Source organism: Lynx rufus, unplaced genomic scaffold (assembly GCF_022079265.1).
Source record: "Lynx rufus isolate CCGP_SWC_20201006 ecotype Redwood Valley unplaced genomic scaffold, mLynRuf1.p SCAF_12, whole genome shotgun sequence".
NCBI lineage: Eukaryota > Metazoa > Chordata > Mammalia > Carnivora > Felidae > Lynx > Lynx rufus.
Window position 1 is genome coordinate 68,895,851 of NW_025814826.1, and position 24,715 is coordinate 68,920,565.

At 47.6% G+C, this 24,715-nt stretch overlaps 1 protein-coding gene across 5 annotated transcripts; it reads right to left on the minus strand.

The window, feature by feature from the left end:
- Window positions 1-4,432: 4,432 nt before the first annotated feature.
- Window positions 4,433-24,317, minus strand: ZNF250 (zinc finger protein 250). Of its 5 annotated transcripts, none has more exons than XM_047074381.1 (6): window positions 24,284-24,317; window positions 17,352-17,447; window positions 16,977-17,118; window positions 16,659-16,772; window positions 16,134-16,196; window positions 4,433-6,639 (listed from the first exon to the last, which is right to left on the minus strand). In XM_047074381.1, the coding sequence occupies exons 2-6, from the start codon at window positions 17,391-17,393 to the stop codon at window positions 5,315-5,317; spliced, it is 1,686 nt and encodes a 561-aa protein (XP_046930337.1). In that variant the 5' UTR covers window positions 17,394-17,447; window positions 24,284-24,317; the 3' UTR covers window positions 4,433-5,314. The 5 variants fall into 5 exon arrangements, with proteins under 5 accessions (XP_046930337.1, XP_046930338.1, XP_046930339.1 ...); XM_047074382.1 differs by lacking the exon at window positions 24,284-24,317 and adding an exon at window positions 20,069-20,786; XM_047074383.1 differs by lacking the exon at window positions 24,284-24,317 and having other exon boundaries at window positions 16,977-17,103; window positions 17,352-20,061.
- Between the last annotated feature and the right edge of the window lie 398 nt (window positions 24,318-24,715).

Consider the following 24,715-nt stretch of genomic DNA (forward strand, 5'->3'; position numbering starts at 1 on the left):
CTCCCGGAAGCTGCACATAAGTGTTTGACTAGACTCTGGTGTTCCAGAATAGTTACTTCAGACAATTCTTGTCAGCCAAATAGCTGTTTAGGTGGAGGGATGGATTCCTGCATGACATGGACACTGATGTATATAAGTAGGGTGGCTGACCCAATATACCATGTCACCAGCACTGAATCATTGTAAACATTTACCTTCTGTGTCAGGATGTAAATTTGAGTAGAGCATGCCTGAGTTCCACACATCCCCCCTGTACAGGATATTGTAATTTTAACCTCTGCTTGCTAATTAAATAGGCATGACTTTGGCTAGTGTTGCATTTGACTGATTACTCAGGAAACCTGTATTTCTCTGTGTTGGTTTTTATAGGAACCATTTCTCCTTTCATATCTTCTGCCCTGTCACTGCTTGTGGCTCAGATGTTTTCTCATTGGGTTGTTTGTTAAGAACCCCTGCTCTGGGGGTCCTTCCTCCCATCAGTGTCAATGTCCTCTAAACCAGTGGCACCCCCAAAGGATTGTGGCCTGGAAGGGAGCATTAAAGCTCTGGGTGGGAGGGCTAGTGGGGCCAGGGAGGTGTGGTGAGGCAGTGTAGTCTGAAGAAGCATATTTAATGGAAATGCCTGGGAAAAAAAAAGATGCTGGTGGTTTTCATTGTGCAAAACTAGAGAACATTTGGTTTGACAAGTTCTCTTGGCTGTTTGGTTTTGGCTTAAGAGGGCTGGCAACATGAATTGGTGACACATTTTCACAGGGGCCAAGTGTCAAGCCCATCTAAGAATGAGAGGGAGTGCAGGCAAAGGGACTCATTGGTTCTGGATGTTTCCACTGGGCCATTTGTACAGTCATGCCTGGGTGTCTGGTGGGTTAACTCCTTGCAGGTGTCCTATTGCCTCCTCAGCTCACAGGATTAGAAACAGTTGTCAGCCTGCTGATGGCAAAGGGCCTTTGGGAACAATGTCATTTCAGACCACAGGGTGATTATTAATAATTGTTAATAGCTCTGGGCAGTTATCAGGGAGATGAACTACTGGTGTCAGAGGATCAGACAGCTGAGGACCCTGGCCTGTTAGGGAAGACTTGAGTCAGTATCCCCAGGTAAAATAGGTAATAGCACCTAACCCAGAGGTCATGGTAAGTCTGGGTAAGGTTATGCTCACAGTGTGCATGTGTGGTACCCATGCCCACACCTTTGTGGGTGGCCCTGTACATACCCCTAAGGCAGAAGGACCCAGGCAGGGCATCAGATCTGAGCCAGAGGGCCACTGAGAGCTGGATCTGGGCCCTCCCACCCTTCCTCAAGGGCTGGACCAGTCTGCGGGTGCCCCCTGAGTTTAGTGACCTCTAGGCTGTCCATGAGTCCCTGCTGGAGGTGGCTGTGTGGCCTTTCATGCTGAGGAGGGAAATGAGTCCTCGCTCGGTACCAGCTGTGCCCTACCCTGCCTCAGCTTGTTTCCTGCACGCATTGCGTGACTGTGGGCTGAGCTTCTCCATGATCACTTAGGGTTGGGGAGCATTTCTGTCTCTTTGTGGTGGGTGAGCAGCTCCCCTAGCCTGTTGCTCTCTGTGGTCCCCTGCCTCCCATGATAGCTGCACCTGTTCAGAGTTGTACTAACTTCCAACACAGACTAGACAGAACTGAGTGCTAGGCTGGTCTTCCTGTAGATTTCATTTAATTTTCAAGGTAGCCCTGTGATGTGGATGGTGATATTCTCATCTACATGTCAGAAGCCAAGGCTAAGGAAGGGATGTGATTGGATCAAGGTCACAGAACAGATAGAAGTGGGCCCAGGATAAGACCCACTTGTGCAGAAAGGATTAACTTGACACCAGGAGAGGGGTAGCCTTTGCCCTAGGATTCTGGGTGGCTGGAGTGTCCTCCCGGAGTGTTTTTGTTTACTCAGAGCCAGTCTATGGTAACATTATGGTTTATGGTAGGCGCTTTTGGCCATGTGGCATCTACTCAATCTGTGGGGAGGCTGGAGATCAAGGTCAGTCGTGCAGGTGGTCATGTGTGTCAGTGTCACCAAGCCCCAGTAAAAACTCTCAATGCTAAGGTTCAGGTGAGCCTCTCTTCTTGGCAATACCCCATGCACATTGTCACACATCAGTGCCAGGAAAGTAATACTGCCCATGACTTTGCAGAAGCTCAACATTTGGTATTTTTCCTGGATTCTATCCCTGTGCAATCCCTTGTCTGAATTTAACGTGTGTCTGTCACTTGTAATACACTGTGACCATGTGTGTATCAGGTTTCAAGGTGAGTTCTAGGAGTCCTTGTAGCAAATTACTGAACTTGAGGGTGATCTTGTGAATCCCCAAATTTGTTATTGGTGTCAGAGGGGTGGGCAGTCTTGGGGACCCCTGTACTTCACGTGCATTTCTTAGCTCAGGAACTTTTATGCATGAAACCAAGTGTTCCCCAAACTCACCCAGATGGGCCAGAGTAATGCTGTCCCCACCAACTGGTGATTTTTCCTCTGGGCAAGCCCAACTCCTGGGAAAGATCCTCTTGGGGTTTTATTACTAGCCCCTCTACACAGAGTGGCCTGAGCTTCTCCAGCATGCCCTCCAGGAGTGCTCCTGCCTCCCTTAGGGCCACCTCTGGACTGCCCGGCCTCAGCCAAGCTGGGTCCTGGTGTGCAGTCAACTTCCTGCAGAGAAGTGATGGATCATGCAATTATGCCCCCACACTTGACCAGGTTGTCATCAATGCACGAACACACCCATCTCAATATGCCTTCATAGCTCTGTATTACAGGATAATCTTTCCTAATTGATCAGAAGAGGGGACATGGTTTTGTTTGAAATTGGTGTGCTTTAGCCTTTTTCAAGCTTTCCCTATTGTATTTCCCCTTATTGGGAACAGCTGGCTCATGCCCTCTGCCCACTGATTTGTAGTTGATCCTTATGCCAAAATTACTGATCTTCCTTCACCCACAAGTAGGTGTTCTAGTCATTTCTTTTTTTATTGGAAAATATGTCTGATTATACACAGTACACAGAAATAAAGTTCCAGGTGTTTTCTAAGTAACAGAAAACTTGAGAACTGTTAAATTCTTGGTAGCAGTAAGGAGAAATAAGATAAAAATTTAAATGCATAAAATGGAAAAACTTCTAAATAAAAGTAAAAAAAATCCAAAGTAAGTGTGGAATACTGTTAACCAGTCAGAGGTGGGAGGGAATGGCGATTAACAGGGTGAAAGGACCCCAAAGTCATTCTGGTGCCTGATACCACTTCCAAAAAAGGGAGACTGACCATATGTTCTGGCAGGTTATATACTACCTCCTGGTCCTTGGAGAGGTGAGTGGCAAAAATGCATGGCCCAGGCATCCTCCCCAGGGAGAAGGGCACTGAAGCCACCTCCCAGCTGCAGACACTTGAGCCTTATACTCACCAGTGGGTCAATGGCGGCTGATAGCAAGCAAAGGCAGAATATTAAGTTCACTTAAGAAGGTAAAAAAGCCAACTATACATTTTGGTCCCCCTGAAAACCCTAGATTATTTGGATTTAGTGATCCAGAAAGATCTGTACTGTGTAATTTATGTTGTCCTGTGATACACAGCATCTTCCCAAACAGTATTTCTCTACATTGTATTTAACTGAACTCCTGTTCTCATCTTGACTGGAATATGCCTATTTCTTATTCTAACTCTTCCACATGATTAGGAATTGTACCCGGGTAGTGGTGGGCTCTGAGGGGCAGCCACTGAGTCAGATGCCAGCTAGGAACTCAACCAGCACGGGGCGGAAGCTTCCCTCTGTGGGAATTTATGAGCTAGCACCTCACTGGTCTCAGCTCCTCTCTTAAGTAATGCTTCTGTGAACTCTATTGATCTGGAGTTTCATCTTAGTGATTTCAGCTACTGTCTGCAGTAACATCTGAGGGACTTCAGCTTCCCTGAAGTGACACTATTGCTCTCTCCTCTGAAGTAACCACCCAGTGATCAGCTCCTCTGAATTGCCCCATGACCTCAGACTCCACTACAGTCTCTCCTTGGGGGTTTCAGCCATCTCTGAAGAAACACCCATGTGATCTCCACTCCAGTGAAGGGACACCTCAGTGAGCTCATCTCCTAACATACGCCTTAGTGATCCCAACTGCTCTGCAGTACATGTTAGTGACATCAGTCCCTTTCAGAAGGAGCCTATCTCCTTGCTGAGGTAACACCAGCTACTTCAACTTCCAGAGTTTCACCTGTGATGTTATCGTCTCAGCAGTATCACAGCGAGGGGAAAAGGAGCTTTTATCAGTGTCAGTGTGTTGCCGTGCCCTCGAGGATCAACTCTAGTCCTTCATTTCTCCTGAGAAGCTTGAGAGAGAGAGAGAACTTAAAAATTATGAATAAACTAGATTCATTTTAGTATATGATAATGTATACCAGAGTCTTCTTGGCATGTAAAAAAATAAAAACCTCAAACACAGGAATGAAAATTTTAGATCATAAAAAATATGTATCAAAGAACGGTCTTTTCAGTAAAACTTTTTTGGGAAACACCACAATGTGTAAAGAGGCACCCAGCTGGTGTAGCAGCTATAAGGTCTGGGCTCTGAGGGCAAAGCTCCCTTCCTACCCACATGGGGTCCAGAAACCCAAGACATCCTATGAGTTCCAGAGCGTAAGGTCTGTAAGTCATAAGGGTGGGTTTTGAGGCAAGCATCCATTTTCGAGTTGAATTTTCACTAAAAAGTTAGGACATCCCTTCTCATCTTGAATAAAGTTCAAACACCAGGTGAAGTGTTTTCTCACTAATATTTAGACTTTTTCTTTTTTTCATACAAAACAAGTGGTTCCACACACTTAGCATTTCTAGCCATATTACATTATGATACTTGATGACAATCTTTTTTTATATCATTTTATCCATACACTTTAGTGTTTTCACAGAATACTGCACATAATCCAATTCTAATTTTAGAGGGAATAATTAGAATAGTTACTGTTTTTAGGAAAGGCATGTAATATTCTAAGCAAAATCTTTATTTAGAATGTAAGAAAGTTTCATTGTGATAGTAATCCTTATGTCTTCAATTCCTTCAGTTTCTTCCAATAAACTTTCTAATGTTAAAGAATTATGGGTGTCTTTACCAAAATTTACCATAGTTGTGTCATTTACTCTTCAATATAACTTCAAGATGTGGAGAAAAACAAAACAGGCATGCTCTGTCATTCTTCCATAGGAACATGCTCAGTGCTTCTCTTTGGAGTTACTTGTGACACTAAATGACCAAACAATGGCATCCCACGGAGCTACCAGAACCTTCTCCTGGGCTGGGGGGGCAGGGGAGGGGAGTTCTCCTAGTGGCAGAGGTCACAGCTTCCTGTGCACCTTCTGGTGCTGGATCAGGTGACCATGCTGGTTGAAGGCGCGCCCGCACTCCCCGCACTCGTAGGGCCTCTCGCCCGTGTGGATCCTCTGGTGCTGGATGAGCACGGAGTACTGGCTGAAGGCCTTGCCGCAGCGGCTGCACTCGTAGGGCCGCTCCCCAGTGTGGGTCCGCAGGTGCACGATCAGTGTTGCTTTTAGGCTGAAGGCCTTGCCACACTGTGCACAGCGGAAGGGCCTCTCGCCTGTGTGGATCCTCTCGTGCTGGACCAGAGACCTGCGGGCGCTGAAGGCGTGTCCACACTCGCCGCACACGTAGGGCTTCTCCCCGGTGTGCACCCGCTGGTGCTGGGTCAGGTGAGAGTGCTGCACAAAGGCCTTCCCGCACGCATAGCACCCGTAGGGCTTCTCCTCTGTGTGGATGCGCTCGTGGTTCATCAGTGTGGAGCGGTGGCTGAAGGCCTTCCCACACTCGCCGCACTCGTAGGGCTTCTCCCCAGTGTGCACGTTGTGGTGCTGGATGAGGACGGAGCGGTCGCTGAAGGCCCGGCCGCACTCACTGCAGGTGTAGGGCTTCTCCCCGGTGTGCACCCGCTGGTGCTGGAGGAGCGTCCTCTTCACGCTGAAGGCACGGCCACACTGTGCGCACTCATGTGGCTTCTCCCCGGTGTGCACCCGCTGGTGGCTGCGCAGGACGGTGCTGTGGTTGAACGCCTTCCCGCACAGTGGGCACACGTAGGGTCTTTCTCCCGTGTGGATCCGCTGGTGCTGAATAAGATGCGAGAGCTGAGTGAATGACTTCCGACACTCAAGACACTCATGTGGCTTCTCTCCCGTGTGTATCTTGTGATGCTGAGCAAGATCTGAGCTCACTCGAAAGGCCTTTCCACATTCGTTACACTCGTAGGGCTTCTCGCCGGTGTGGATTCTCCTATGTTTACTGAGGACAGAGCTCTGGCTGAAGGCCTTCCCACACACACCACACACATAGGGCTTCTCTCCAGTGTGTGTTCTCTGATGCTGGAGGAGATGGGAGCTCCGACCAAAGCATTTCCCACACTCGGTGCACTTGTAGGGTCTCTCCCCACTAGGAACAGCCTGATTCTGAGAGAGAGGCACACTCTGGCTCAAGACCTGAACTTCAGGTGGGCCAACAGGGCTTGGACTCACACAGAAACTCTGCTCAGGTTCATAACTTTTTTGATCAATCCATCCTTTGGGTGCTTTCCCCAGGATCACCGATATTTCCTCTGAAATAAATGGCTTCCGACTCACGTCCCTATTTTGGTTCTCTCCCTTGTTTTCATATTCTGAAACAACAAAACCAAAGTAAAAATATTAACTCAAATGTCAACCCACTCAAAACAGCAGAGCAAAGTGCAACCTGAAGGTGTTTAGCTGACAACAGGTGGCCATCAGGGGTGCGGTCCCTGAACGCACATGGCTACACATTTTCTGCAGTGCAGAAAAATCACAACTGTGTCCAATAATTAGAAATGTGCCCAGGCTCACAGGGCAGTTTAAGGGACAGGTGTGACCTGTAGTCTTGAGTCATCCCCCGCCCCCCACCGTGTGAAGTGCACGTGTCACACAGCAGCAGGGCTACAGCCCATTACCACCTGAGTCCCGCCTTCCTTGGAGTCCTTGTGGTAGGAATACACGTAGGACCCCACCCATGACCGCAAGGAGCTTTGTGGGGCTGACAGCAACACAGGAACAGAGAAGCCTAGTGTCAGGCTGGTAGATGTGTGAACTCTTGTGTGCATGTCCAACAGACACAGGACCAGAAGACTTATACATGGGGGACTGTGGAGAAGGCACTGGGGGGCAAGATGAAACCGAGACACAATGGGAGTCTTGCCATGTCTAGGCTGGAGAGGAGTCCTGTAGGGCAGCAGTGAGCATTGCAGAGAAGACTAGGGTAGAGGTTTTTAGTACCAGGTTGGGGGATCTACAGGATGTGCTGATAACTTTTTTTAAAAAGTTTTTTAACATATATTTATTTTTGAGAGACAGAGCATGAGCAGGGGAGGGGCAGAGAAGGAGACACAGAATCCAAAGCAGGCTCCAGGCTCCGAGCAGGCGTTCAGCACAGAGCCCGATGTGGGGCTCAAACCCACAAAGCATGAGATCATGACCTGAGCTGAAGTTGGACACTTAACTGACTGAGCCACCCAGGCACCCCAATTTTTTTTTAAGAAAGCTCTACGCCCAATGTGGGGCTTCAACTCACTACCCAAGACCAAGGACTACATGCTCTACCGACTAAGCCAGCCAGGTGCCCCTGAGAACAGGTTTCTTAAATCTCGGAAACCAAACCATTGAGATGACAAGATGCCACTCAAAGACCAAAACTTCTCAGGGGTGTACAGGGATGCTGTGGGAGGATGGGCTGTGCTCATGGAGTGATCTTCATCAAGGATGCTCAACAGGGTGTCAGGCCCATAAGCAAGAGCTGACTCTGCATGAGAGCAGCCAGGCCTCCTTGTGGACTCTCAAGTGCCCAATCCAATTTCAACCCTGCAGTTTAGGAGGCCAGCTCCTCACACCATGCTGCCACCCCAGCTTCCCAAAGACCTCTGCCAGGAACAGCGTTAAAGACTGCTGCACTTGAATGGAATTTCAGAGTAAGAATCCCTCTGGGCAGGGGCGGGGGGGGAGGGGGGCAGCCTTGAGGGGAAATTTACAAATGCCAACCTAGCTGTACCCAGAGATCCTGAGCTAGGATGGCATCCAATTGTGCATATGAACTGCTTCTTGGCTCTCCCTTCTCTCCAGGGGAGGTGGAATAACTTTTTCACTGGTTCATGAGGGTAAGAACTGGGTATTCTCAGCTTAGGGAACCATATTTTGCAATGTTCCTTCAGGTTCAAAGACCTACAGAGGTAGTAGTTTCCAAGACAGGGGCCTGTGTAAGTCCTTCCCTACCTGAATCTGGTGGCAAGTATGCTTCATTCCGGGGTTCTTTACCAGAAATGATGTGGACCACCAATGATTTTCCAATTGTGTCCTATCTGTAATAAGGATATTTTCAAGTCCAATAAGCCCCCCACCTTGCTGGTAACAGCATTACTGAGATATAAGCTTCACTTTTTAGTAAGTTCCTAACTTGGTCTGGGAAGACATATGCTATATAGTGGGTCACCTGGTACCCCAAGCCAAGGGACCTTCTAAAACGACTTCTGACTGATGTTTAGAAAAAGATTTGGGCCAAGGTGGCCCATAAATTAAATATGCTTGGGGTGCCTGGGTGGCTCAACTGGTTAAGCGTCAAACTCTTGATTTCGGCTCAGGTCACTATTTCATGATCATGAGATCAAGTCCCATGTCAGGCTCTGCGCTGGGCATGGAGTCTGCTTAAGATTCTGTCTCCCTCTTCCTCTGCCTCTCCCCTGCTCATGCGGTCTCTCTCTCTCTCAAAAATAAACTTACAAAAAAAATTAGGACTACAAGAAATTAAATAAATAAAATACAGTTGTTTTAATTTATGTTGCCTTTTGACAGACAAGGAATGGTTACCTTCGAGGGACAAAGACATACCAAATGTTAATACTTCTTGTAGAAGTTGGTAGCAGCCAGACTGAAGCAAACCCTCAGCAGAGGGTCATCTGAGAAGAGGCAGGAGTGGGAAGTTGGGAGATTCCCAAGTGTGAGGGGCCTTGTAGAGGCTGGGGTCCCACTCCAGGCTAGATTAACCTGCTCTCCACACCCACCCCAGATTCAGCAGCATTCTGGACACAGATACTCAGAGTTCTTCACCTCGACACAGGGGCTCATGTCCATGGTCTTCCCCCTAGGGGCTAGATCCAGAGGAAGCCTCCTTTGGTGGCTCAGGACTGCAAGAGGAGAGCACAAGCACCCACCTGAACCCTTCTCCTCGACAGAATGAAAGCTGCAAGTCACTGGGCAAAGGAAAGCAAACTTCTCATTCTAGGGCACAGACAAACATCCCAATGGCTGGGAAGGGAAAACTACCCTTTACTCCTGAAGGAGGGGCAGGAAAATGATCATGAGCCCAGACATTGAGAAGTCTGCTTCAACTAGGGGAAGGGCTGTGACCCAAGAATACAACACCTGCCTAAAATTGAGGATGATCAGAACAGTGGAGCACGCGGTCATCTCCTCCTGCTCGTATCGAAAAGGCCAGCAAGCACTGAGTAACAAGCAACAGAAGACTTCTGCTGGGGGTGGGGGGTGCTGGTGGCCAGAGCACAGAGGAAAACCCTCTCTTGCAGGCACATCTGGAAGACTGAAAGTCCCCACCCTATGCACAAGGAAACGCCAGAAGAACGGGAATCCAGTGGTATACTGAGGGCAACTATGGGAACAGAACCCAGCCAAACTCCTGACTCAGGCTTTCACACTAACCACCTAGTAGGAGGGGCTATGTTCCCAGACAGATATACTATTTACTTCTATATCTCCTGTCTTAATGATAGCTGACATTCAATAAAATATTATAAGACACCCAAGAGAAAGGAAAAAGACTGCTTGTGTGTACACACACACAGAATCAAGAGACTAAGTGACCAACAGAACCAGAATTAGAGATGACCCATACGTTGAACAATGTGAATGATCAGATGGGGAACCTCAGCAGATAGATTCTGTAAGAAAGGACTGGAAATGCTAGATGTAGAAAATATAGCAACATATGAACGCCTCTGAGAGGCTCAATGCAGACTCAACCCAGATGAGGAAAAGACCAGTGGGCTTGAAAGTAAGTCAACAGAAATTACCCAAAAAGAAACACGAAGACAAAAATGTATGAAACATAAAAATAAAATTGACATGGATCAATATCAAATGGCCTAACCTGCATGTAGTTGGAATTGCAGAAAAGAGAACAGGGAAGTAAAAATATCTGAAAAGATAATGGCTGAGATTTTTCTAAAAATAACGGAAGACATCATAACACAGATTCAAGATATTAGTGTCACACATTTTGTTTTGTTTTTAATATGAGAGAGAGAGAGGGCGCAAGTGCAAGTGGGGGAGACAGGTAGGGGGAGGAGAAGAGAGAGAAAATCTTAAGCAGGCTCCATGCTGCCATGGGGCTCAATTCCCAAGCCCTGGGATCATGACCTGAGCCGCAATCAAGAGTGGAATGCTCAATCAACTCTGCCACCCAGGCGCCCTACAAACATGTTTTTAAAATACCAACTAGAGCGGGCGCCTGGGTGGCGCAGTCGGTTAAGCGTCCGACTTCAGCCAGGTCACGATCTCGCGGTTCGTGAGTTCGAGCCCCGCGTCGGGCTCTGGGCTGATGGCTCAGAGCCTGGAGCCTGTTTCCGATTCTGTGTCTCCCTCTCTCTCTGCCCCTCCCCCGTTCATGCTCTGTCTCTCTCTGTCCCAAAAATAAATAAACGTTGAAAAAAAAAAAAAAAAAAAATAAAATACCAACTAGAGGGGCGCCTGGGTGGCTCAGTCAGTTGAGCATATGACTTTGCCTCAGGTCATGATCTCACAGGTCCGTAAGTTTGAGCCCCACATCAGGCTTTGTACTGACAGCTCAGAGCCTGGAGCCTGCTTTGGATTCTGTGTCTCCCTCTCTTTCTGCCCCTCTCCCGCTCATGCTCTGTCTCTGTCTCCCTCAAAAATAACATTAAAAAAAAAAGAAAAAGAAAAAATCCTGACTAGATACATCATATTCAAACTGCCAAAAACCAAAGAGAACATCTTAGAGGTAGAGGAAAAACACATACAACACAGAGGAACAAATGTAAGAATTACAGTAGACTCCTCATCAGAAACAAGTCTGAAAACAATGGACTGACACCCTTGAAGGGCAGAAAAAGAAAAAACAAGTCAATTTACAAACACCAATGGAGAGAACATCCAACAATCAAATCCAAACTAATGTTACAGGGAATTCTTCAGGCTGCAGAAATATACCCGACAAAGCTGGATTTACACAAGAAATGAAGGCTTTTGGAAATGGTTAAAATGAAGGTAAATATAAAAGACTATGTAAAACGGTTTTCTAAATCACTCTAAGAGAATTGTCCAAAGCAAAAATGATTACACACTAGAGCACCTGGCTGGCTCAGTTGGAAGAGCATGGGACTCTTACTCTTGGGGTCATGACTTCAAGCACCACGTTGAGTGTTGAGATTACTTAAATAAACCTGAAAAAAACAGTTGTAATGGAGCAAATGTTTGTGTCTCTCCCCGCAAATTCACATGTTGAAGCCCTAACCCCCAATGTGATGGTATTTGGTGGTGGGGACTTTGGGAGGTAATTGAGAGTTAGATGAGGTCACAAGGGTGGGGCCCCCATGATGGCATCACTGCCCTCTAAGAAAAGACCTCAGTGAGCTTACTCACTTTCCCCCCACAGGCACACAGAGGCCATGTGAACACACAGAAAGCGGCCATACTGCAAGCCAGGAATAGAGCCCTCACCAAATTCTCACTTTTTTTTTTTTAAATTTTTTTAGCGTTTATTTATTTTGGAGACAGAGAGAGACAGAGCATGAACGGGGGAGGGCCAGAGAGAGAGGGAGACACAGAATCTGAAACAGGCTCCAGGCTCTGAGCAGCCAGCACAGAGCCCGATACGGGGGCTCGAACTCACGGACCGCGAGATCATGACCTGAGCCGAAGTCGGACGCTTAACCGACTGAGCCCCCCGGGCGCCCCAACTCACTCTTGTCTTGGACCTCCAGCCTAGGGAACTATGAGAATGAAATTTTTCATGTTTAAGTCACTCAACCCATGGCATGGCTTGGTTATGGCAGCCTGAACGGACCAATAAACAAGTATGCTACCCCAACAGTCTTCTAACACATATGAAATGGTGTTTGCATTCTTTGAATGTTTGGAGATGTATATTGTGAACCCTAGGGCAGCCACTAACCATCTGTTCTTTGTTCTCTCTTCTTTCTCCCTTTAAAAAAATTAAGTTACTTCTCATGATTCTATCTTATCTCCTTTGTTGGCTTCTTAGCTTTTTAAATTTTTTTTTTTAACGTTTATTCATTTTTGAGACAGAGAGAGACAGAGCATGAATGGGGGAAGGTCAGAGAGAGAGGGAGACACAGAATCTGAAACAGGCTCCAGGCTCTGAGCTGTCAGCACAGAGCCCGATGCGGGGCTCGAACTCACGGACCGCGAGATCATGACCTGAGCCGAAGTCGGACGCCCAACCGACTGAGCCACCCAGGCGCCCCCAGCTTCTTAGCTTTAACACTTCTTTTGATTATGATATAGCTTAGTGATTTTATTCAAGTTTATTATGTAAGGGGTTCACTGGAGTTTCTTAGATCTGTGAGTTTATGGTTTTCATCACATTTGGAAAGTTTTCAACCATCATTTCCTAGAATATTTTTTCTGATGCTCCCACCTCTGCTTTATTGGCTTCAGCTATATTAGGCAATTTCAGATTGTCCCACAGCTCACTAATGTCCTGTGGTCTTTTTTTCCTTCCTTTTCCTTTTCAGTAGTTTCTAGGATTTTTGTTTTACTAATCCTTTCTTATGCAATATCTAACCTGTCACTAATTTTACCCAGTAAACTCTTCATCTCATGCATTGTTTTCATCTCTAGAGATCAGAACTGGGCCTTTCATGTATCTTCCAAGACTCTACTTAACATGCTGAATATTCCCTCTAGTCCTTGAACATACAGAATAAATTTATTTTGTTTTCATGTCCTGGTCTTCCAAATCTTTTTATTTTTTTAATATTTATTTTTGAGAAGACAGCACATGAGCAGGGGAGGGGCAGAGAGAAAGAGAGAGAGAGAGAGAGAGAGAGAAAGATATAGAAACCAAAGTAGGCTCCAGGCTCTGAGCTGTTAGCACACAGCCCAAAGCGAGGCTCGAACTCACTGACCATGGGATCATGACCTGAGTCTAAGTCAGATGCCTAACAGACTGAGCCACCCAGGCACTCCTCCTGGTCTTCCAATTCTATCACTGATGTCACTTCTGGTCCGTTTAACAGGACTGTTTTTTCTTCTAATTATGGTTGTTTTCTTACTTCTTTGAATGCTTGATAATTTTTTATTAATGCCAGATATTATGGATCTTACCTTGCTTCATGTTGGATATTTTTTATTTCTAGAAATTGTCTCGAACTTAAGTATTCTTGGTTAAGTTACTTGGAAGTAGCATGTATGGTTCTTGCCTTTGAACTTTGTTAGACCAGAACAGAATAGTGCTTAGGGCTCTTTCACCAGCCTTCCCCCCACCCCCCCAACACACACACACACACACACACACACACACACACACACACACACACACATTAGTTCTCTAATTAAGGATTCCCTGTGAGTTACAAGTTTCCCACTCTTGCTGTTGGGAACAGATAGCATTCCCAGCCTTATGTGAGCATTGGGCACTGTATTTACTAGCCTATAGCTCTGCAGGCTAGAATTCCATATGGGTTCTCTGCTCAGTGTATCACAAGGCTGAGAAATAAAGTGTTAGTCTGAATACTCATGTGGAGGCTCAGGGAGTAAATGCACTTCAAAGTTCATTCTTACTGTTGTCAAAATTTAGCCCCTTGTAGCTACAGGACTAAGAGGACTGTTTTCTTTGCCACCCTCACCTCCTGATTGCTACCTGCATTCCTTGCCATGTGGCCCCCTCCACCTTCAAGGCAGCAATGGTGCATCAAATCCTTCTTTCCATTCTTTGAATCTGGCTTCGGTCTCCAACCCCCAGACCCCCCAGACCCCGATTTAAAGAGTTCTCCATTCCTTAAAGGCAAAAGCTTAACGTAACATAATCACGAGAATAAAATCCACATTCACAATCTTGGGGATTATGCAGGCAGGGCAGGTCCTGTGCTGAGAAAGAGAGCTCCGGTCTCTCTTCCTCTTCTAAGAACACTAATCATAGCAAATCAAGGTCCTACCCTTATGAGGTCACTTAATTACTTCCATAAAGCCTCCATCACCAATACATTCACACCGGGGGTCAGGGCTTCAACATATGAATGGGGGAGGGGCACAAAAATTCGTTCTATTATGAGGACCATCTTAAATCCTGGTTACCACAGCTACTACTCCTTCTAAAGAGGCAGCTCTTTCCTGGCTTTGGATTTCCTTGCTAATACTCAAGAAGTCTTCCTGCAGATCTCCAGAATTCTTTGTCAAACAGACTCCCCTGTGGGACTTCTGGCCTCCCTGGCATCTCTGGATTCCTGGCAATAATGTCCTCAAGTCTGGGACACCACTGGGCTCTGCCAGGGTTCCCCTCCTTACACTGGGATCTTCTCCAAGTGGTGAGCTGGGACAATTGTAGGGATCATCCCTTTGTTTCCTGTCTTTTGGGAATTACTTTCCTTCACTGACTGACTTCCACTGAGAGAATGATGTCCAACATCTTGAGAGCCGAGGTTTCATATACATTGTCCAGTTTTTCAGTTGTTTCAAGTGAGAGGGTAACTACCATCTCTGTTTACTCCATCTTGGCTGCAAGTAGAAGCCCTTGTTGCTGCTGGGTTTTTTAATAGTTTTATATTAAAGGTTGGATCTCTAACCAATAACTTAATTAGGCATATTTCTGAGATTTCTAGAATTTTGTGTTACCTGGTGTTCTGCAACTTAATTTCCTCTCAACACTGTGTTCCTGATTCGTTATATTGTTCTACAACAGTTATCAAATCCCTTTCACTACAGTACATTCTGTTCTATTACAACACCATAGCTTATTTATCTGTCTAGTCTACTGCTGATGAACACCTGGGTCGTTTCCAGATTTTTCTATCTTGAAACATGCTTCTTTGAAGATTCTTGTACATGTTTCTTGGGGTTTACACACAAATGTCCTTACTGTACACTTAAGAGTGGAACATCTGCCATAGGGATCCATATTTTCAACTTCATTTGATAATGGCACACTGGTTTCCAAAGTGAATGTGCACGTTTACATCATCATTAGCTGCTTTATATTCTCAACCAAACTTGATAATGTCAGATCTATTTTTTTTTTTTGATACTGAAGGTCAAACATGGTATATCACAGCAGTTTTAATTTCCATGTCACTGATAAATAATGAGGCTGAGCATGTTCTCACATTTATTAGCCCTTTGATTTCCTCCTCTATCAGAACTTGTTCAAGTTTTGTGCCCACTTTTCTTATTTGATATTTCTGCATTTTTTAAATTCTCTTCAGAGCAATTATTAAGTGTATACACTGTTTTGAAAAATGGCAATACCAATAAGTTCTTCATTTAAAAAATCTGGGTTTATGGCCAATAAAATTTTTACACATCTCATTTTTTAAAAGTTATACTATATGTTTTTTAAACTGGAGAACACATGGTTTAGTTTTTTTTTTTTTTTTTACTTAAGAAGCCTCATCTTCATAAAGTTAGCAAGCCAAAGAAATAATTACCCATTTCCATTGAAAAGTATTTCTTCTATTGTTTGAAGCTTCCTAAATAGGTAGTGTCTTTCCTGATGCCAAAGTAACGAGATGAGCAAAATGACTTTAATAAATAATTGTACAAAAGGTTATTCAATCATCCATGGCATAAAAGCAACACATGACCAAACTTGCAAGAGCAGAGCCCTCACTTTCAGAACAATACAGCTTCAGCTGTTGTTTCAAGTACAGACTAGGAAGAATGTTTTACATTGGACAAAACAAAGGAAAAAAAAATTCCACTGAAACAAATTTTTAATTTAAAAAACCCCTCTCCATGATTTTGTATAGAGTGTACATATTGTATAACAAGAGCATACATTCTGCATCAGAGAACCCCAGGAATTTCTTTACATTCTCGTGAACCATCAGCATTAACACCTTCAGGGATTGTACTGGGTTAAAAAGATAAGACATACACCTACCCCATGGACAGGGTGAACTGTCTTGCTGCCTACAAGCTGCCATGTGGTCACGTTTGGAGTTATCTGCAAAAAGAAAAGAGAGTTAAGAGAGAACAAAACAGTTTTTAAAAGTAGGAACTCCTGGGGCAGCTGGGTGGCTCACTGGGTTAAGTGATCGACTTCAGCTCAGGTCATGATCTCACAGCTTGTGAGTTCGAGCCCCGTGGTGGGCTCTGTGCTGATAGCTCAGAGCCTGGAGCCTACTTAGGATTCTGTGTCTCCCTCTCTCTCTGTCCGTACCCTGCTTGCACTCTATTTCTCTCTCTCTCAAAAATAAACAAACATTAAAAAAAAAAAAAAAGAGCAGGAACTTCCTCCACTGGCTGTTACAGCAGGTAAGTGCAATTCACAGAGTTAAGACCACAGGCTCCTCGGGCAGAAGAGGCCCCAGGTGGAAGCTACTCTTGCTGTCTGTCACCTGTCAGTGTGCACAGCTGCCAGGAGCTGATCAGTCCAACTGAAGGAGGGCCAGCTCCCTTCACTCACCTGAATGGCCAATGCCCAAGCCCCCAGTCTCCTCAGCCCCTTGCCCATCCAGGACCCATGGCTCTTCTCCTCGCTCCAGCTGACAGATCACGTTGGGCTTTGATCCTGGAAGTCCTGCTCATGGGGAAGGAAGGCCTTTTGTCAGCACAACATCTGTGAACACCCCTACCCCACCTGAGTGACCTGTAGGCATGAGACAGACAGGTGTGACGTCCCTCTAGAGCTGTAACACCTGGAGGCAACCCCAAACCCCCCACCCCAGGTCCCTGCCCTTGGCCAAGCACAGAGACACAGAAGACGCCTGCTGAGGGGCCATACCCAGTGACACCACGTTGCCATAAGTCTCCATCATCACGTGTCGGTAGAGGCCCCGCTGAGCAGGGCCCAGGCGGTCCCACTCCTCCTGGGAGAGGAGCACAGCCACATCCTCAAAGGTCACCTTGGCCTGGAATGACAGGGGCTGCTGAAGGTTGGATTGAGTCTCCATGTCTGAGATGGAGCAATGTGGGTGGGGGGAGTGGAGATGCCCTGGGTCGGGGGGAGGGGAAACACATGCGAGCATATGGGTGGCATCAGGAAGGGGCCACACTGTTCAGGAGATACAGTGACACTCAGGCTGTCACCCAGAACCCTGGGCATGGGAGGGTTGTGAGGAAATCCAGGGGTGCAACAAAGGCCTTGGAGGCAGCTCACTTGGGGTCCTGCTGGTGGTGGTAGGAGCCTGGCTGCTGCCATCGCGTGATCCCTTGAGGTTTCCAAGGAAGGTGGAAGTCAGAGGAGCCTGTGGGGCTGAGGAAGAGGAGGGAGCACATGAGGGGCCCACCCTTGCCCCCACAGACCCTGAGTTCTGAGGGAGTCCAGCCCCCACTGTGAACTCTTCCCATGGGCCCAGCCACAAGGTTTTGCTCTCCAGACCTGGGGTCTTTATGATCAGCTAGGGAGCTAGCAAGGACTCTGAGGCACCTGCTCAGGCCCACAGTCTAGGCACAAGGGCCCATGCCAGAGCATTCACATAGGTGTGAAATGTTCATCAGGTCTGGTGTGGGTGCCAGGCCAGGCTGCCTCCACAGACAATCTCCCAGTGAAGACAGGCTTTCCTCAAGGTCCACACTCCTGTGGGGGCCTCACCCCAGGTCTGGCATGCTTGGCTTGACCGTAACTCCTGTGGCCCCACTGACGCCTCAGTCTCATGTGGTTGTGCCCCAGTTGCCCTGATGCTCCACTGAGGCTGGGGTCATCAGCCTGGTGGTGGCTCCACCAGGGACTGGGAACGGAGGCAGGACAAATGGTTGATTCTGGAGGACTAAGTACAGAGTCACCCAGGGATTTGGTCTGAACACCTGATGTGGAGGCCTGGGGGTGAGCGGGTTCTGGGGGCTTATCAGGCTAAATTAAGCTGAGATGTCTATCATACTCAAAATACGGGGGAAAAAAAGGGGGACCAAAGGCTCTCCTAATGGGGGAATGGGGTTCACATCTTTTGGAGTGCCAAAGGGTGTCTATAACAGGGACACAGAAGCCAAGTGGGCAGATCACTCTAGGAAAAATGGTACAAGATGGTGATCAACCTTCTCATGCATGCAGCTCAGCAGGTACCTCAACAAACAGGGTGCTTCATCTGTTTGTTTGATTTCTTTGTAGAATATCAGATGTATGTGTAAGTTTGCATGGACAACTTTCGGGAATACAAATCCTGAACTCCCAACTGCAGCTGCCTCTGCGGAACACAATGGTGGACTTCTTCACCAAGAATGTCCATTCCCCCCAAATCTGTGTGTGCTTGTGTCAGTGCAACTCTAATTAGGATTCCAACAGGTGCCTTTTAAAGGAGTAAAACTACCTTGAATTCACATGAATGATAGATGGTGGATAATAGATTAAGAATAAAATTTGAAAAAGATGGGTGTGAGGCAGGGTGGGCCTGCCTCACCAGATCTCAGAACAAAGATGAGGAAGCCATTTCCACCACCCACTCGACCTCCTGCCCTCTTGGCAGTGTATCCAACACCCATATCCACTCGACCAGCTCACAGACTTGCCATCTCTCATTGTCAGTCATCTTCCCCATGGTCTCGTCCAGATACCTCTCCATGAGAGGTCTCCGTACCCCCACCCCACCAGAAAGTGGCCCTGGTCAGGGTCTCCCATGACTTCCATGTGGTCAGATCCTTGCCCCCTGTTGACAGGATGACACTGGTCTCTTGTGCTCCTGCAAGTTGGTCTCTACCAAGTCTCCTGGACATTGCTCCCTCAGCCAAGGCCTCCAGCCATCCTCACTTGTTTGAGAATTTGACCTTCATGTATAATACAGCTCTGGTCCTATGGGAACCTGGCAGAAGTAGTCATTGGCACTATGGCCCCACTGCAACTAGGCCAGGATCCAACGATAAACACCAATAGGAACCTCATTCAGGGCCTTCCCAGTGGGTACAGATGACACAGGAGGCATGTGGCACATGTGGCCATAAGGCCTTAAGCCAGACCAACTCCTGCTCCTGCCCGTGCTTCTTCCTGCCCCACATCCTGCACATATCTGGCACTGGCCATGGTTATCCTACGAGCCTGAATGTTCAGTGGAGCCTAGGGTCTCCTTTTTGGTGCAGTTGAACTGGCAATCCCCTTCCCTCCAACTCAACATCTTCATGGAGATGTTCTTTGGCATCTCAGATACTTAACATCTAACACTAGGCTCCTATTTCTGCCTCCAGCTTGGTCTGGGCACCTCTACCCAAGACCTGATCCTGAAACTACCTTTCCTCCTCATTCTTTCACAGTCTACTCCAAATCCACTCTCCTAGTGCACCCAGAACCTGGCCCTGTTACAGCAGGGTCATGCATCTGCCTTCCATGGGAATAGCGACTGTCCTTGGCTTCAACTAACTTCCCGGCCCCTCTATGGCTATGAGGCTGCTCAGAACCCTGCTTGAACCTCCCCTCTGCCAGGGAGGCTCCCTCCCTTTAGCTGGTGCTTGGCCACATCACCTTCTCATTGAGGCCCTTCCTGACCCCTTATCTTGAGGGCCTCTGCCTTGCCCAGTCCTCCTTCTCCCTTCCTGTCTCAGCAAAGCAGCCATCAGGCCAATGTTTGCTGAGTAAGTGAATGAAATTAAAAAATCGACGAGACCATACTCTACACCCTGTCTCAGAAAAGCCACCTAACAGTTATGTAGATGAACCAGACATGCCATTACACAGTGGGAACTCCGCTGGAATGGATGAGGATGGTGTGACTGCCAACCCACAGTCCTTCCACACACAGGTCACAGACCCACTAAGAGAAAGATTTAGGTTGTGCTAGATAGACGACAGGGAAATGACACCATGGGACACAGAGAGCATGTCCAAAATGTTCCTCTTTCAGAAACAATGACTCCAGGGCCATGAAGGGTATGTGTGTGCTTTGTCCTCACCCGTAAAACAGGAAGATCACATCCCTCCTCTGTGGGCCTCAAGAGGAGACAGTGCTCAGAACCACTGGGCGCAGAGTCAGATGCCGCTGGACCAAGTGTTATCTCATTCGATTAGACTAACTCCAAACAACCAGGCTGTCAACACGAGTGAGAAACAGAGGTGGGTGGAGAGGGCAAAGGAAAAGATTCCTACCTGGCGGGGGGAGTCCTAGAAAAGCACAGAAACAAAGGATCTCTACCTAGATGACCTTCACACATTACCAAGTTAAAAAAAAAAAAGCATATCACATAGTATGTGTTATACTATCACACAGTATTTTTACTACGATCTGAAGATTTGTGTCCTTTCAACATTCATATGGTGAAATCCTAATGCCCAGTAGGATGGTGTTAGGAGGTGAGGCCTTTGGGAAGTGCTTAGGTCATGAGTCTGGAGTCCTCATGATGGGATTAGTGCCCTTGTAAGAAGAGACTCCCACAGAGCTTTCTCACTCTTTCCACCACGTGAGGTCACAGCAAGAAGTCTGCAACCTGAAGGGGGCCTTCCCCTGACCATGCTGGCACCCTAATTTGGACTTCCAGCCTCCAGAACTTTGAGAAATGTCTGTTGTTTTATAGGCTACCCAGTCTACAGTAATTTGCTCTGGAAGCCCGAGGAACCAAGATGACTGTATTCTTTTGTTTTTAAAAAAAATTTTTTAATGTTTATTTATTTCTGACAGAGAGAGAGCGCACATCAGCAGAGGAGGGGCAAGACAGAGGGAGACACAGCATCTGAAGCAGGCTCCAACCTGTCAGCACAGAGCCCGACGCGGGGCTCAAACTCACGGGCCGCGAGATCATGACCTGAGCCAAAGTTGGATGCTCAGCCGACTGAGCCACCCAGGCGCCCCGACTGTATTCTGATTAAAAAAAAAAAAAAAAAAGAACAAAATAAACACAAGAAGTGATACTAATTTTGAACAAGCCTGTGACTTCAAGCAAAGACGTACAAAACACTGTACATCTCAAAACCAACAACTGTCAGGCAGGAAAACAGAGTCATCCAGGGTACCCAAACTGGCTTTTAACAAGCCGCCCTCTCCCCAACCCTGACCTCCATGATTCTGATGCCCTGTGAGATGCTCTGTGAGAAAAACACAGTTTAGACAAGAAGAGAGAACAGGTGGGCACGACAAGTCCTGTTTGGATGACCCCCCAAGCCAGAATCACCACCACTGAGTCCCCTAACAGACTGTGAGCAAGGCCATGCCACCCCCACAAAGAGGCAAGCACAAAGAGCACCGTCCATCCACCAATCACAGTCATTCTTCAGATGCAGGAATTCCATTTTTGGAAATCTCCTCAGGGAATAACCCAAACAAAACCAGAACAGATCCATGTTCTCAGCAGCCCTGGATGCTTAATGGGACAGAAGCCACACTGCAGTGAGACACTCAGCCAAACAGAATCTAGCTCTCATGATGACTGAGCAGCCAGCTACATGGACAGGAACTAAAGAAGGGGCTGCAGAGATGCAAAAAGCTTAGAGTTTAAAGTTTACTATTATTGTTTTGTTTTGTAAGCTAAGCTTTAGGAACTTAATCACCCTTGTTGTAATCCCTGATAGATCTGATGTAAAAGAACACGCATGTCTGTCCAAAGAGCTCGCACACAGTGACAGGCTAGCATGGGCATACCAGACGTGCGTGGTCTGGGGTGAGAGGCTCCCGGGATCTTCTTCCCTCAGTCCTCACCATCCTCACCCACAGGCTTTCCTGGTGGAAAGCCCTGCCCCACCTCCACGGTGGAAGCATCTTCACAAAGGGCAGCTCCAAGCCATTTGCGAACACAAAGCACAACCCTGCAATCTTCCATAGTGAATGATCAAGCATCCAAACCAACAGCTTTCTTATACACCGGCAACACCTAGTCAGAAAACGTATGGGGGGAAAATTCTGTTCATAAATGGCAACAAGGAACAAGCTTAAAATGAACTTTAGAAATGTGATGTTAATTCTGCCCACCGTATCCACAAAACCAAGGTGCCTAGAACCGGTGGGCCTGGAGGAAAAGCAGTGGCTACCGAACGGGGCAGAGCAGGGCCAAGTCTGTATAAACAAATGAAGAACAGATGAGACAATTCAAATTGCTCAGGAAAGATGATTCAATAAATTGTGCGAAGACAAAATTTTTTAAATGCTTTAGGAAAAGCAAAATTAAGCCTTTACATAAAATTCAACAAATCTCCCAGAAAGTAGAGGGAGGCAAAGAGATTTAAACAAACAAACAAAAAAATTTGGCCAGAAAAAATTAGATCATCTCAGTCTAATAAATCCACTAGGCTAACTAATGAGTAAGAGTTGAAATTTTAGATCACATTTTAAGGACTTGAATACAAGTATAGATACATTTGTATTATTTTAGGTGGGAAGGGCTGTTCTAAGCAAAATAGCAAAAGCAGAAACCTGCTGGGCAGAGACTCCCACATTTGCTGCATGAAAATTAATACCTTATGCACATCAAAGCCACCAAATTCCAGAATGGGCCCAAAGACATGTAAGAATTTAATGCATGACAAAGTTGGTTTTCCAAATCAATGGAAAGATGAATTATTCAGTAGGTAGTGTTAGAAATAGCACAGAAGGAAAAAAATGAAGCTGGATTCCCAACTCACCCCACACCAAAATAAATTCCAGATGGATCCAGCATTGCACAAGTACCAGAGAAAAACAAGAGTCTATTTTAAAAATAATCTTGGCGTGGGGAAAGCCTTTTAAGACATAGCAAAGCTCAAAAGCCTTCGGAGTAAATATGTTACGATTAAAAACTTGAAATCTCTTCAAAAAACCCCAAACCAGAACAAAGCACCATAACTGGAGTCAAATGTCAGTTTGTGAAGGGTGTTTTCAACATATACGGAAAAGAGTATGAGCTGGCAGATCACAAAGGAAATACAAAGGAAAACAAAAAAGGAAATACAAAGGCACACGAACAGTTTCAACCTCACCAGTCATCGGGGAACGGAAATTAAAACATCCATGTGACAACAATGCGGGGCGGGCGGTCTTAAGGCCCCAACCTCCCCCTCACTCCGCCTCCGAGTCCACCCTGCACACACCGGGTGTACAAAACCGACGGAACGCACCGCCACGAAGACAGTTTGCAAGTGAAAAATCTAACAAGTATCGACCGATAGAGCATGGCCACCCCTCTGCCCCCCGAGCTTCCCTTTTAGGTGAATAACAGAAAACAGCGCACGCAAAATCCAGAAAGGGTACAAAGGAAACCAGCCAGTGCTGCCTCTGCGCACACTGGCAGGCTGTTCCCAACGACGATTTCCAGTTTTTCTATTTTTCTCGCACGTTAACATTTTAAAAAATGCATGTTATTTTCTACTGAAATCTTAAAAAGCAAATAATAAACTAGGGAAATATTTGCAAACCATGTTAGAAAAGGTTGGTCTCGTTCACTAAAAAGGGGCTCTTACAAGGTAGTGAGCAGAAGAGCACGGATAGAAACATGGAGAAAGGATGTAAAATTAGGAAAGTACTTTGAACCAACGAGATGCCAACGCCGTTCGGATGCGGAGAAACGGCTTACTGCGAACGGCACAGGCGCTCCTGCCGCCGCGGGGTCCGGATGGGCTTCTCAGCCTCTGGTTCTGTATTTTGGGGAGACCTTGAGCGAGCCGGGGACTCGCGGGTCGCTGACCACCCTTCCCGGGGCAATCGCGCCGCCGTTCTCTTCGCCGCGGCCCTGCCGCAAACCTCCACCTCCTGCCAGCGCTCGCCGTCCGCGGGGGAGGGGGCCCGGGGGGGTCGGAGGGGGGCGGTGAGGTGTCTCAGGGCCTGGGGGGGGGGGAATTCCGGGCGTGGCAGGGCCGGAGGGCTGAGGGCCCGGAGACTGGGTCGCAGGCAGCCTGGTGTGTGTCAAGGGTAAGGGGAGAGGGTTCTGGGGCGTGGCAGGGGCCGAGGGGCGGAGGTCGGGAGAAGCCCGGGTGTGAGGAGCGGAGAGAGGACTGGGATGCGGCAAAACGCTGGGGGAGAGGGGGCTCAGAGTGGGGTCCGAGGAGGGGAAGGAGCCCACCGCGCGCCCGCAGGAGGAACCCGGCAGGAGGGGCGGAAGCGGAGCGTGCCCGCGGGGAAGTGCCCTGTCCGTGAGGACGACCCGGCTCCAGCGCGCGTGCTGGCAGAAGTGCCCGGGCGCCAGTGCCCACGCGCACCTCCAACTCACCTTCCACGCCGCAGCCTCACGCGCGAAGGGACGGACGCCCGCAACGCACTCAGACAAAGGGGACGCCCCGCCTGGTCTGCGCATCCGCCAATCCCTGGGGGCCCCGCCTCCTCAGTCCCCGCCCACGCCCCCGGTCACCACTCCTGGAGCGGACACCTCCCAGTCGTCCCCGCCTTCCCCGCCGGCGCCATTTTCCTGACTGACAGCGAGGCCGCTTTCTGCGGAGCCACCGAGAGGCGAGATCTCCCGCGCGCCTAGAGAGGCCACACCGCGCTCCGGCCTCGCATTTACCGCACTTCCGGCGGTCCTGTGGAAAGTTCTAGTGAAGCTTCCGAGCATCGGACCCACGGGCCACCTAGTGCCTGTAGAGTCGGGTTTCAGGCTTGTGTCCAGGCGGGTTCCTTTTCCGCTCCTAGCCGGGTGCCACCCCCT